This window comes from Crocodylus porosus, unplaced genomic scaffold (assembly GCF_001723895.1).
Source record: "Crocodylus porosus isolate Cpor-Errol unplaced genomic scaffold, CroPor_comp1, whole genome shotgun sequence".
Taxonomy (NCBI): domain Eukaryota; kingdom Metazoa; phylum Chordata; order Crocodylia; family Crocodylidae; genus Crocodylus; species Crocodylus porosus.
Window position 1 is genome coordinate 28,183,575 of NW_017728947.1, and position 15,227 is coordinate 28,198,801.

A 15,227-nucleotide genomic window follows, 5' to 3' on the forward strand; every position below is an offset into this window, starting at 1 on the left:
CCAAATAATACTACACAGCAACATATCACAACACCAACAGTGCTAATACTAATATTACTGCACAGTATTATTAGGCTACTGCACAGCAGTGTCACTTAAAAGGCGTTCGCCAGTGCTACTGTGCAGTAACTCTGGTTACTGTGCATTTATTTAGCATTTGATTATGCAAGTGCTAAATAAATGAGCAGTAACCACTGTCAGTGGCATCTTGTGAAAACATTCCCAGTGACTTATACAGCTCTATATACGGAGGTTTTGTCATTGCAGTGATTTTCCTGGGGAAACTCCACCGGTGGCGGGGGGCGCATTTTAATTAGAGTGGTTCCCAGAGAGCCAGTTTAATTAAAATGTCTCACCATTACGTGTATTAAGCATTTCACATTTCAAAATGGCTGCAAGGGCACTTGAACTAAAGCTCATTCAATGAGTTTTAAATAAAGTCCCCCCACCACCATTCCGAAACATGGGGTGCTCAATACAGGTGGTAGTGAGGCACACTGGAGCATTCTAATTAGAACGCTCCAGCCGACTCAATTAATCAAGTCTGCTCCGACACATTCAAATTAGACTATGTTGGAACAAGTCTATCAGCAACCATTTTCTTTAAATAACAGCTGTAATTAATCCCTTCTTGGTTTGAACACATAAGCTGAACAGGGACAGCTAAGAAAGGCAGACTGTAAGATGTTCAGATTCAGACAATGTAAAACAGATGTGTTAATATTGGAGAACTTTGATTATTTATTTGCTTTATGTAGCTATTTTAGTTTATTTCATTTACAAAAATAAAATTCCTGGGTTTTGAGAGCCAATTTTTCATGGCTCTGTGTTTTGATTGCTAGAGAAAAATAGCTAATCTTTCTAGTTGTTCTTCCTCCTACAAAGGGAATACACAATACTTGTGTGTTTTCTTCTTCTTATGCATCTGTGTTTGGTTTAAAAAGGTCTTTTATTTCATGGAAGTCCACAAGCATAAATTTCAGGAGATTTTTCATTAAGGCATTATTTGCCCTTGGAAATATGAGATTACGTGAGCATCTCAGCTTTCGTTTTCAAAAGAAAATCAGATTCTGGCTGCTTGTTATTGCTGAGAACAGCTTGTAAATGGAACCTGTAATGGCTCAAAAGGCTGAAGGAAAATTTTAAAAGACAAAAGAATCCATAGTATATTTTAAAACATCTTTAGAATTTTTTGGCGAATTAATGATTCCTTTCAATTCACTGAGTTGGCAGGACTGGAGCTTACAATGTAAAAAAATGGCTTGAATGAATGCATTTCTTGAATCAGGCCCAAAATCTCAGTGTAGACAAAGAACAAACAGAAATGCCACTTTCTGATTCCTTCTGGAAATTTGATCCAATGTCACCACCGTGGCTATTGTGCTTTGCTAAGAACTTGTAATTGGTATTTTACAGCAACCCACAGTAAGCTTGGACTTCGTGCTTTGTTGTCTGCAAGATCCATTTCCATGGATATTTTGAGCCTGGTTTTAAAACAACAGGGATTTGTAATAATAAAGATAATAAATTACAAATACTTTGGTAATAAAGCAAGATACCAGTCAGAAAGCCTAGCAGAGGAGACAGTGAGATCATTTTATTGGGAGTATAAAGCAAGTAATTAAGAATAAAAGCCCTTTTACCGACAACGTTATACAGACCTCATCCATCACATAAGTCTCAAGAGGTTATGGGAGATGTAAGAATCTTCCATGAACCTCACAAGAAAATAGATCAAATTAATAAAGGAGTGCCTGCTGGTGAAACTCTAAATTACATTTTAGACACTTTAACAGTTAAACAAATACAGTTCTATTTAGCAGCTGTGCAACGGCATGGCCCAAGTACATCTCCTAGTCACCTGGGTAAGGATAGCAGTACAAATCTGTACACAGAACCAAAAGATTGGAAGGGACCTCAGTGGTAATGTGGCCCAAAACCCTGCCCAAATGCTGTTATCTACATGAATACAAAACCATCAAATTCTTTAGGGTTGTTGCTTGTAGCCATGTTGGCCCTACCTGTCTCACACCTATTGTCTCCCAGGGCCTCTGATCCTCCCTGCCAGCATTTGCATTTTCACAAACCTGCATTTTGCATATTGGCTTCCATTTCACCCAAGACAGCACACAAAGAAACAACAAACTCTCCCTGTGCCTGAAGAAGGGTGTTTGTACCGGAAAGCTTGCAAAGAACAATTTTGCCAACCATTTAGTTGGTCTAATACAGAGATCACATTTACCCTGTGAACCACCAAATGCTGTATTTCTTTAGGTGCTTACCTTATTTAGTCTTTCCCAGACATGGTGCACATCATAAAATGATGGTTCCCACTAACTGGCATGCTCTAACGTTCATAGTCTCATTGCCTTACATCCACTGTTTTAATTTTTTGAAAAATTTAGCATCAGCGTTTCAAGAAACGAACATATATTAATGCACTTAGTGAAGGTATTTGTAAAATACTGGTGCTGGACATAAATGGTGGCCCAAAGATCTCACATCTATTCTTAATAAAGATATCAGGCTTTTCACCCTTTGGGCATTAGTAATTGACTATGTACATTAAACAGAGGAAAATCTTCACACAAAAGCTCTCTCCCAAATAACTAGCAAAGACAAAATCAGCTCTTATCTCTACATATGATCTTAGCCTCGGGAAACCAGAATTTTCATCTGGTTGTTATAAGGGAAAGACACAGAATTACCCTAAAGGATAAAGAGGTTTATGTAATAATTTAAACAAGGAGTTTAACAGAGCTTCTTGCTGCTCTAAGTTACAAAGTATCAAGAACTCAACTTCTTCATTTTAAGACAAATTATATTATATAAAATTGTTCTTCTGGTATTCTTCCAATGAAGGAAATCTGAATTACCCTAAAGGAAAAAGAGGTTTATATAATAATTTAAACAAGGAGTTTAACAGAGCTTCTTGCTGCTCTAAGTTACAAAGTATCAAGAACTCAACTTCTTCATTTTAACACAAATTACATTATGTAAAATTGTTCTTCTGGTATTCTTCCAATGAAGGAAATCTGAATTAACCATACAGTTATTAGGACTATTAGTTGCACATGCTTATTAAAATGCAATGATCAGTATGTTTTCCGAACACATTCAGAATCTCACTGATTCATGTACAAATACAATACAAGCACATACAACATGTATACATGAGCTTTTCATTTGAAATAACAGTCATGTGTATAATCCTTCACATTCAGCCTTCATAACCCTGGTCAACAGATTGGCTTTTCAGCATGATCCAAGTAGCTCAATGCTCCTCAAGGAGTCAGTTCCAAAATCAAGGGCCTTCAGACAATTTTCTGCCCTCGGTCTTCTGACAAACATATCAAAACACTGGAAGCTCAAGACTTGGGTGACCGCAACACGAAATGTATTTTAGTAAAAGAGAAGCAACCTGTGTAATAAATTCTAGTCAGGTAGATATGACTGAATGCCAGCTACCAAGAACTGCTATTTCAGAGACACTGACTTACAATGAGGATGGACTGTTTGGAGCTCTGACAATAGCTGCTGATGGCAATTTCAAACAAATCTAAGGCCATGTACAGACATTAGTTTCTATTGGGAGAGTCACTGTTTTCCCAGTAGAAAACACATGTGGACACAAGTTCAAGGGGTTTTTTTCCCTCAGAGCAAAAAAATGGCTTCTCCAGAAGAAAAATAATTGGGCAAAAACCAGGGAAAGCTGGTGTTCAGAAGATACAGAAAAAGAAACTTACCACTTTCTTTTCCTCATCTTTATTTGGATCATCCACAAAAGAAAGTACAAAATCAATTCGCCGGACCCCATCCCTGAAGAAAACAGAATCCTTGCTTTGGTGTCGCTTGTCAATCTGTGAAGAGCACAGATAAACAATTGAAAATCAAATCTTGCGTTACTCTAAAACAGAGCAGAAGAACAGAGTAGCTTCCTCAGTTGGGTTCAGTTCTTCCACACTTGAAGGTACCTGTGTCTATGATGGAGTTTCAACAATAGTTCCATCTGTTATATGAGAGTTGAGAAGGAATTTCCAACTGGCTATGTATAAGCACTGGGCATCTGCTTGAAACATATGCTGCATAAATGATATACATTAGTATAGTAATGCCCGTGAGCAACACTAGATTTCAAGATTTCTCACTGTTTTCAGAAATGCCTCTTTTTCAAAAAAGTTTAAAACTTCACTCAAAAACTATATCAAGTGTTTGATTATATGTCAATATGGTTTTTATATTGCAGAGTTAACTATAGCACTCCTTTAAGCAAGAGCAAACTAGAGAACAGCTGAAAAACGTCAAAGCAAGTGGCACAGCAACAGTTGTAAAAGTAAAGACAGGTCATGCACTTACTCTCTTTCCAACCAGGGCTTCTAAAGCAGCAACAATCTAGAAACACTGCCCAGTGATTAACTTAACTGGTTACATCAAGAATTAGGATACAAAAGCTACACAAACTAAATCTTAGTCATCTGCAAAATTTCCTTTAAATATCCTTCCTTAAAAAAAATAAAAAGCCATTAATCTACTGTATAAAGTGAACTTTTTTTTTTTAAATCAAAGTGTTGATTCTGTATTTTAATTTGTAGGATGCTAAAATATAATATTAAATAAAATCTAATCTCTTCCAGTAAATTGTGTTACAGAAATAATGCTTTAATGTAACCAGGTAAACATAACTATCTCGATATCTGTTATGGCACCAGTTTTGGTTAGTTCCAGGTAACCCAATACAGTTTTCTCTGGAAAAAAAGATCTATACAGGCAGTCCTCAGACTTACGACACAACTGGTTCCTGAAAACCGTGTCTTAAGTCAAAAAGTTGTAACTTGGAACGAATTCTCCCATAGGACCAGGCGACTTGGTTCCTTTTCCATGGTCAATACTGTGCACAACTGGTAAGTGGTGGAAGGGGAGGGGGAAGGGAAGGGTTGTGGGAGGGCAGATCAACAACCCCAGTGGTGAGGGAGGAATTGGGGCTGGGATCAGGGCTGAGGAAAGTGCTGCCCAGTTGGGGACAGGGTGCTGCAGGGAGGTGGGGATGGTGGCTCCTGCTACTGTGTGCTGTTTGTCTGGCGGCTCAACCAGCAGTTCCTGCTACTGCTTCTGCCTCTGGTCCGGGAGGGCATGGGGGCGTTGTGCCCATGGATCTGTGTGGGGTAGGGTGGGCAGGGCCAGGGCTGCACTGGGCTGCGCTCCAGGCAGGTGATGGGAGCTACACTGAATTTTCAGGTGGCTGCAGCCCCCCTCAGAGCTCCCGCTCTGCTGCCTGCCCTGCCCCAATCCAGACGCATATGCCCCACTATGCCCTGAAAGCCATGTCTCATCTGGGAGGTGCAGGGAGGGTGGCTCCCACCACTGCATGCCACTTATCTGGAGGCAGTGCAGCAGCTCCGCCCCATGCCCGTCCTGCCCCAGCTGGGCAAGTGGAGGGAGGGCATGGTGGGGGTGCCCCTGGATTGGGGCACAGCAAGCAGCAGAGCGGAAGCTATGGGGGGGCTGCAGCCACCCAAAAATTCGCGATAGCCCCTGCCACCTGTCCAAAGTGTGGCCCAGTGTAGCCTCGGCCCTGCCTACCGCACCCTGTGTGTATCCAGGAGCACATGCCCCCCCAAGCCCTTCCGGCCCAGCGGTTGAAGCAGCAGTGGGAACTGCCAATCAAGCCACCAGACGAGCAGCATGCAACAACAGGAGCTGCCTCTCCCCCCACTTATGCCCGCCTGGTCCCGGCTGGCCATTGTTTACCTCGGCCCTGGTCCTGGCCCTAGTCCCTCCCTCACCACGGGGGGTGTTGATTTGCCCCCCATGCCCTTTCCCTTCCCCCTTCCCTTTTATCACATACCAGCCATATGCAGTATCAACTGTCATAAAGACAAAAGCCACATCAGAATGTCAAAATGGGGTGTCAATTTATAAACGTCGTTAGTGACGTTCATCACAACTCAAAGTCATAAGTTGAGGACTGCCTATAGTTAACAAATTTCTGTTATCAAACTCCACAAAATCTGTTACGAGATAAAGTCCTCAGGACAAAAATGAAATCTACCTAGTCTACCATTTTGGTCTAAATTCAACCCTAGCCTAATGGGACTCACCTAACATGGAATTCAGAAAGAACTCCATGGCTAGCATCAGAAATTATACACAAACTGGTTTAAGTGATCAGAAACGGATTTAAACCTGTAACAGAACAGAAGTTCAGTGCTCTTAAACTGCTTTCAAAATGGTTGAAACTGCTTTAAGATAAACCTGGTTGCAAACAGTATCAGAGTTAACTGATTTAGCTCAAACTGGTTTATGGAACTTCTGTCCCAGATCCCCTCCCAATTCAAGTTAACGCATAGTCCCCTGGCATCTTATGATGCTTTGCAGCCCTGAGCTGTGCTGTCTGCTCCAGCGAGCAGGGTCTACCCAGCCCCTCTGCTCCCTAGCTGGATATCACTCCTCTTGTTCAGCACCAAACCCCAGTGTTGCCAGTAAAGTGGGGAGGGCTTGGGAAACAGATCCCCAACCAAATGCTGCTGGCCTGGGGAGGGAAGGGGGAGTCTGTAGGGGAAGCTTGATTCTGCCCCTCAAAGCCCGGAGCTGAGAGTCACACCCCCTTCTCAGCCTCTAGGCTGGTTGGGAAATGGAAAGAACCTTGCAATGGGGCTTGGCTCTGCCACCAGAGTCTGAAGCTGGAAGCCATGCCCCCTTCTAAGCCTCCAGGATGGCTGAGCACGGGGGGGTGAGAACAAGCTCACACCAGGGCTTGGCTCCACCACCAGAGCCAGGAGCCACACTCCCATCCTTCCAGCTGGCCAGGGGGGAGGGAGAAGCCTGCAGTGGGGCCTTGGCTCTGCCCCCCAAGAGCCAGAAGCAGGACTGGAATCCTCTTGCCATGCTCCCCTCTCAGCCTCTAGACTGGCTCAGAGAGGGTCATGGCTACCAACTCAGAAGGGAGGAAGCCAAGGCCCCAGTGCAGGCTTCTCTCTCCTCTGAGCCAGCCAGGAGCCAAGTGTGGGCTCTGGGGCCAGAGCCAAGCCTCAGTGCATGCTTCTCCTCTTCCCCCTCCCCCAGGCCCTCAGCCTTGGGCTTTTTGACTATCTGTACTTAGTCCATGTGTTTATACAGGGTTAAATTTAGTCTTTAGGACTCACCTCTATATTTTATTAAGATGGAAAAAAGAGTTGCTTATCAAAGGAGTATATCGTTGTTGGTCGTGGAACAAATTTTGTCCTGGATACCCTGTGCCCTCATATGGAAGTATAAAAGTTCTCTAAAAAAGTTGTGGAGTATTTATCTAAATATGAACTTTGCTCCCAATTAACAAAAGACATCACACAGTTGAAGCATGTTGAAGCACCACTGCAACCATTCAAGCTACTAGCAGTATCATTCATCACTGTTTTACCCTGAGACGTCGCTTCAGGAACAGATTGTATCTCCTTCCAGTCTGCTGGAATAACCAACAAGTAGTTAACAAGCACGTCATCTACCTCAAGGACCTAGCTCTAGAATTATTCCAGGCAAGTAACTCAGTAAAGTTAGAGTCTGTATAGCAATAATAAAGGTAAGATAAGGCTTTAGGTTTTAAACAACAGAAATCAAAACTCACTGATATGTTTATAATATATACAGCTTAATTAAGACTAAAGCAGCGATTGCCATTCATTAACTAGAGAGCTCTAAAATGATTTTAATTCTATAATGCTAAATGCTGTTAAATATGAGGGCACTCAGCTCACATACAGTTCAAAACAGCAGGCCAAGAAAAGCATCATCAAACGTTAACAACAAAACCAAGCAGCAGTTTATGGAAAGAGGAAGAATGTTTCTCTTAAGCTTATTTTATATGTGTTTGGAGCCATATAGCACACACAGGAAATAGATAGCAATGTATTTCTTTATCTGATAAAACTAGAAGGGCTATTAACCCTCATCACTCAAGGCCTACATTTATCTGCAAGTGGATTAGAGAAAAAAATCCCTTAAAGTACTGCAGAACTAGGTGCATTTGAGGGAGGGCTGTATACTCATCCTCACTATCCCTGGCAACCGCTAAAAATGATACAGTAGGCTAACCAGAGTGATCATATATTTCTGCAGAGTACACTGGCTTTTCAGGAAATAACTGACCACAATATTTCAAATTAAAGTGATATATAGAGGTCATGTAATCATTTTCAGAAATCTGCTTTAATTCCCACCCTGGTCCTCCACTCTGGTAATCAGCAAAGCTGATCACTTGTACACTAATTATGACAGGTCACTAAAGCTAGTTCATTGCTGCAATAAAAGATATCATCCAAAAAGGGCCTCTTGCAATTAAGCTAGATTAATTCATGAGAGTTGAAGCAAGGGAATTTCCTTGGGGAATGACTTTGCTTCCAGATGTATTGCTACCAGAGGTGCACCGACCAATATATCGGTGCCATATCAGATCCTCATCGATAAAAGTAAAATTAACATTACTGGCTATTGGCTTGTTTTGGCTAGTGTAACTGAAAACATCACCAATAAACATAATATGCTTTCTGGCCAGAATCCCTGAATGCCCTGTGCATGCTTGCAACTCCACCCATGCAAGTGGCCAGGAATACAGCCAGGTAGTATGGAGCACCCTGAAGTCTATAGACAGAAAGGGGTGTGGGGAAGGGAAGGGGCCTGGGGGGAGCAGATCAAGGCCCCCACAGTAAGGGAGTAGGGCAGGAACTGGGGCTTGGGCTAGGGGCGCTGCCTAGCCAGGGCAGTGAATGGGACCCAGGGCCAGGGCCAGGGCCAGGAATGGGACAGAGCCACAGGAGGCACAGGGGTAAGGGTGTGGAGGGGGGCAGCTGCCTCCAGCTGCACACGCCCCCTGGGGGAGGCATGGGCTCCCAGATTTGTGTGCAGGCCTTGATCTTTCCTCCCTATACCCTTTCCCTCCCCTGTGCCCCTTCCACTCCACAGACTTACCTATAGGGTGCTGCCCTCCATATGCCTGGCTGCATTCCTGTAAATCAGTTATTGGCTCAGCATCAGCTAATATGGCTGGTTAGTAATTGGCTATCGGTATCAACCAAAAAAATAAAAATTCTCCATGAAGTCATTCAGGTTTAAGCCCTCTGAAGTCTGCAGTTATACTGATGCCCATAACTTATTACTAAATCTTTAATGTTCATGTAAACATCTACCAGAATTAGCATAAGTACTTCGTTTTAAATGCTAATCCCCCTACATGATAATTTTAACTGCATTGCAGCGCTCATATCAGGCATAAGCTGAAGTCCCAAGTTAGGGCCTCCTTACCCAGAAGCAACTGGTTATTAAAAAAAAAAAAAGATGAACTGTGGTACTGGGATTAAATACCGTCTGCCCCTAAAACCAAAGACAACTGCAAACCTATTTCACATTTGCTTTTGCCCCAGTGGATTTGGGTAAAGGTGACTGGTGGTTTCTCCCCACTAATTGCAATCTAAAATGCACCCATATAAAACCTTGCTGCACATCCAAAGAGGATGTATACAAGTTCTGACCACCTTAGTCCCTAGAGTGGACCCAATAACCAACTCAAACAAGTCAGCCACCACTAATTATGAGAGGGGAAGTTAACTGCTGGATATGGTATCAACCACAAAACAATCACTACAGAAGGTGCTTCAAAAAAATTACTTTGGCTTTTACTTGGATTCACACAGTGACCGACTGTCATAAATATTTACTAAACATGAACTGCTACTAAAATGCAAAGAGTTCTGACCTCAAATATATCAGTCATCTACTCCAAATTCTTTTATCTATGTTACAGTAGGAAAAATAAGTTAAAACAAACAACCAAACAAAACATTCAATACAATTTATCAGACGGAGTTGTTATAGAATCCCCATATGATTTAATTCTGTCTGACTACAGACAATCCTAGGAGAACTTTAAACTCTAAAGGCATTCATACATGTGCTTTGGAAGTCAGGGGGAAGGCACTTTAATTAGAGCAGCTCTTAGAACTGCTCTAATTAAATCACCTGAAACATTTGTGTATCAACATCCCTGCTCTGAAAAATGGTGGTGGGGGCACTTTAACTAAAGCTTGTCAAACGAGGTTTAGTTAAAGCACCACAGCTGCCATGTTTCAGCACAGGGACACCGATACACATGACACTGGAGTCTGCTTGAGTGCAGTAATTACTATGCTCCAGCCGCCTCACTTAATCGAGTCTGCTCTGACACACTGTAATTACAAGTTCTAGCCTGTTAGTTTCTTGCACATCTGTGATTATCCCAAATCTAAGCAATATTTTAGCTACCTGTGATAATATCATAACAATTTTAAAAGACTATACTATAAAATAGTCATTAATTCATACAAATTAGCGAACCATTCCTTGAGAATTCTGAAATACATGTAAATTTAAGACAAAAAACTGCAATCCATATAGGAATTAGCTACAGCTTGGAAGGGTAAAAACATCCAGTGGCTTAAACCTAAAACCCTTATAGTTCAAACTGTGTTTGCTTTTTAATCATTCTTTGCGATGTTTATCCAGGAAAAATCAGCTGCTTTGGTTGAAGAGAATTTTCTTTAACAGAGAGATACTGATTAAAGTATTGCCATGCTAAAAATACTGTCAAATGAAAGTTATTCCCAAGAGCAAGAAGCTCCTGTAAGTGCAATTACATGACATATGCAAATATGGAAGCATTCCACTAAAAATCAGGAGCCATATTCATTGATGGTATGTCTGAAGTAACTTCAATGGAGTCCTCACACCAGAGATTCATCTAACATACAAACCTATAGCATATTCTTGCTTTAAGAAATCAATATAATTTAACTGGTGGTTATTACTTTGCCAAGAAAGTGTAATATACAACCTTGTTAATGCTACACGTCTGATTTTGAAAGTATGTTTCATGAAGATAGTACAGATATATACAAAAGTGCAACTTTGTTTTGCATATAAAAAAGCTTTTGCTTCTTAGTGTTACAATTTTAGAAGCCTTTTCTGTACTTCCAGCACAGTTCTCTTACATTTTCAAACTAGTTAGAAAGATGGAGGAAGTGATGGTATATCTTAAGACACATTTTTAAAAGATTTTAAGACTTCTGCTTTAATGTTTAATTCCATAGAAATACTAGCTAGGTGTGGGGACATTGAAATACCAAGTAAAAAATACATTACATTGACAATGTGTTAATATAAAAGATACAAGAGCCCAGTATAAGCATGCATATGATTATAGTGCATCTCAGCAGTAGTTAGCCCTTTATATTACAACACTTTTATTTTATTTTATTTGCTTTATGAAGAAACTGTGCATTGTCAGTTTTAGTTGGTGATTTATTGAAAAAATGTTTGAGAATTTTCCAGTCTCAATGAGGTGGCATTTTCAGCCTGTGCATATAATTAACTACAATAAGTCACCATTACATGAAAGATTTCAAATCACATCAATGTTTATTTTCTAAATCTTTACACTATGCTTTAAAGCAGGGGCGGGCATTTATTTCAGGTGGAGGGCTGCTTACTGAGTTTTCACAAGCCTTTGAAGGCCGCATGACAGGCAGCCAGGGGCAGATAAATATTTATTTTCTAAATTGTTTAGCAGCCCTGCAGGCCGGATAGAATGGCCTGGCAGGCCGCATCTGGCCTGCGGGCTGCATTTTGCCCATCCCTGCCTTAACGCATCATGCTTGACTTGTCAGAGCTCTACAGATCATTATAGTAGTAGAAACACACCAAGGCATGTTAATATCACCATAAGTGGAGCATACACTACACCCATTCTTCCATCAAATCAAATACCTTTATAAAAACAATTAAACTTTCCAGTTTTCTTCACAAATATTAAACATGTACTTTTATCTGTATTGAACTGTATGAACTTTTTGGTATGCTTGGTTTATAGATTACAGCCAAACACAAAAAAGAGAGATACCACAATTTCCTGTGAGAACATTACACAGTTTTCACATTACAGAAAACATAGTTAACTGCAGAAAGAGTATGGCTTGCTTTAAAAACTGGAAAATTTGGGGGGACATATTTTTGCATAAAGCAATAGAAGACATCACACAGATCCATGCAAAAAAGCATGAATATCACTTGCTGCTTACCACTTGATGATCAGGGATCAGTAAAGTAGTCTCAGTGCTGCTTAGCCCCTGCCAGTGGCATTATGGGAGAGACATAATGTTGTTAGTGAAGATGCAAGGGCAGCAAGATGTTCAAATATAAAACTAAAAGAAACAGTGCAGCTCTTGGTTTGTTATGACAAGCTGTGTTAAGTGATTGCTGGATTTCAGCCCCAGAAAACAGCGTGCAAAATAAATCATTTCTCAATTTTTATTTTCTCAGACAAATAGACTGCCTGGATTATCACCACTGATTTTTATGTAGCACAGTATACCACTGATTTTAACAGATTTGTAATTATCTAGAAGGGTCTCTTTACAAAAATGGCATCAACTATTTTTCAACATTTCTACCATGAAAATGAGAATTGGGCACTGAATAGCTTAAAGCTGGCAGTCTACCATTTGGTAAAAGAAAAATCCTTTTTTGAAAGGTTTTCCTACTTTATTTTTGAAATGGTTACAGTAAAATATACATAACAAATGTCATTGCAATTGCATTCAGGTCCAACTATGATGGTGCTTTCTTTGGTGGTATTAGTCCATGTAATCTCAAAATCCAATGAGCATCTCTTAATCAGAATACATCCAATGAGAGAAATGATTTGGTTTTTAATGCAGAGGTGGCAAGTTTAAACAATGACACAGCCCCGATCCCACTCTATCCCATCTCTGCCTATGTAAAGATCGGTCTAAATAATTGAAAATATCAATGGTTTGGAAAATAACCAGAGACAAGTACTTGAAATATGTGATCATCTTTCATGCCTTCATTTTTATAAATGTTTCTGAATATAAAAGCACAACAGACAGATGGACATAAACAATGGGATCAGGAAGGAAATAAATACTATACAGCAACTAAAGCTGAAACAGGATGTGAAAATGTGGCATTTGTTTTGACTATGAAACTAACTGATTCCAGTCAGAGTGAGCCTAGTTACTCCATATTGAACCTTGGTTATTAATTCTTTACAGTCATATTAATAACATTATGTAAGATGAATTCTGGGAAATTCATTGTCAAAATCAAATTTAAAAAACACTGCATTGCTAATCGACAGGGAAAAAAGAATTTAAAAAAAAAACCTGAAAATACACGTTGATTCATATTTTCAATTACTTTTATCAGGAAAAGCATTAGAAACCCATCCGTATAACTGATCTGAAGAAAACACACTAGTTAAGTCCATGTTGAAATGTTAAATTAAGGAACAAATATTGGCTGTTTCCTTCTCTGCTAATAAATTCATGTTTGTCTATTTTGTTCAGACAGAGATTTAACATATCTCCATTTCAGAGTCTTAAACAAGGTTATTTAGATCAGTAGGTTTATTTTGTTTCACATAATTCTACATGGGGAAAAGAATAGATGAGAAAATACAAATAAACACTATGCATGCACATATTAACCTGCTTTGAATTCTGCTAACCTACTCTGAACTCTGTTGAGGACTGATCCTGCAGAGGTAGATACCAGCAAAAAAATCCCCATTGACTGAAAAGGAATAAGCATCAAGAAGTACACTGAACTGCTGCAGTTAAGATCTAAGTTTTACTTTTTAAAACATCAACCTCATACTGTACAGTACAAGTTTTGTGAACAATGAAAGTGCCTGTTCTTGCTTTTTACTTCATTCCCCTGAGAATGTCAGCCTCTCACTTGAGAAATGCCCTCCTTTTTTCAAGTCTCTGCAATTTCCTTGGCTTTTCTTTTGGATTCTCCTTTCTGTACTCCCACTCACACATTTCCTATCTCTTCTCTTCCTATCTGATTAGCTGTAAATATGGGGTTTAAGTCACATATCAGTCTCAATTTTGGGGGCTTCTGTGGCAGTTTTGTCGTCTTTTATGAAATCTTTGACTTTAAAAAAACTCACTAATAAAATTATAATATACAGAACAATAATGAAACACTGTAGGATGAAGCATGCAATAGCATAGACAGGTCAGTAGAAACAGTTATATACATAAAAATCATTCTTATCAAGATGGGGCCAACTCTTCTGCTCCAACAGTGCCAGTGTAAAATATAAATATTTTCACTGAAGTCACTGCAGTTAAGCAATATAATGGTGCTGGAGCTAAAATACCCTTTCTTCAAGTACTTAAATTCTGGCATCTTTATTATGGGCAGACCACATTTATCATATGTCACTGTCTGCATATGGTGCCCATTATAAGAGGATTTTAAACCTCAGTAGACATTCTCTAGACAGTAGTATAACACAATAACAAAAATATTAAGAATAATGGGGTTCTCACAAACACCCAGCAATAATCTAACTGCTCATTTGGAATTCAAAGACTTACTTTAGTGTAGCAATAGGAGGTTGATGTTGAGTGCACTGAAAATCCCATACTATGGTCACTAACAGATGTTCAGTTAAAGGCATGATGGGATCTGGTCTACAATCCCAACAATCATACCTCCTACCACGCACACCTGTGCATGGTAGGAGGCGCTAACCACACGTTCAATTTACAGTGAGATTGGAACCAGACACAAAGTTATTACAAAAAAATATGGCTTATTCCCTGTTTTATCACACCACTAATTTCATAAATGTGTGGCCAGGTTACTACTTAATACATGATTAACTGGTTAATAAAGTCTTAAGTGTAACATCTGCCAAGGGCCTAAGTACCCACAATACTCAACAGACATTCAATATTCCTTTTGCAAGGTTTTGTAAATAATTTTGATGTAGCTGTGCAAAAGTCCAAAAACTTTTTTAAAATACAGCCAAAATTAAAAATTACTATTTTAAAGTGATCTATTTTCACAATAGCAAAGCAAAATAATACTGTGCATTTACTTGAATATAGTTGTGTGAATTAAATGTGTTTTTATCAGAAGGAACTATCAAAATGCCTATTGCTTTCATGTTTGTCCATATTTTACTTGGGACAAATGCTAAAAGATACTGACCACATGTTATTCTCAAAGAATTCAATGGGCCAGATCCTCATTTAGGGTAATCTTCATTAAATTAGAACTATGCTAATTTACTCCAGCTGATTACTTGTGTGGGAGCTCGATGCCGAATTATATAGGACTGAATTAAGCACAGGCTCAGACCTGTTCAATTTAAAACTTTTATTGTTTCACAAAGTCATAAACTAAAG

At 39.7% G+C, this 15,227-nt stretch overlaps 1 protein-coding gene across 3 annotated transcripts in view; it reads right to left on the minus strand.

Moving 5' to 3' along the window:
- The window catches only part of ANO5 (anoctamin 5), a 94,801-nt gene that overhangs the window by 40,286 nt on the left and 39,288 nt on the right, over window positions 1-15,227 (minus strand). For 2 of the 3 annotated variants that reach the window (XM_019551894.1, XM_019551893.1), the window contains 2 exons: window positions 12,081-12,128; window positions 3,747-3,860 (listed from right to left, as the gene is read on the minus strand). In XM_019551894.1, coding sequence (XP_019407439.1) covers window positions 3,747-3,860; window positions 12,081-12,128 — 162 coding nt within the window. The remainder of the gene's footprint in view (window positions 1-3,746; window positions 3,861-12,080; window positions 12,129-15,227) is intronic. The other variant, XM_019551895.1, reaches the window with a different exon arrangement.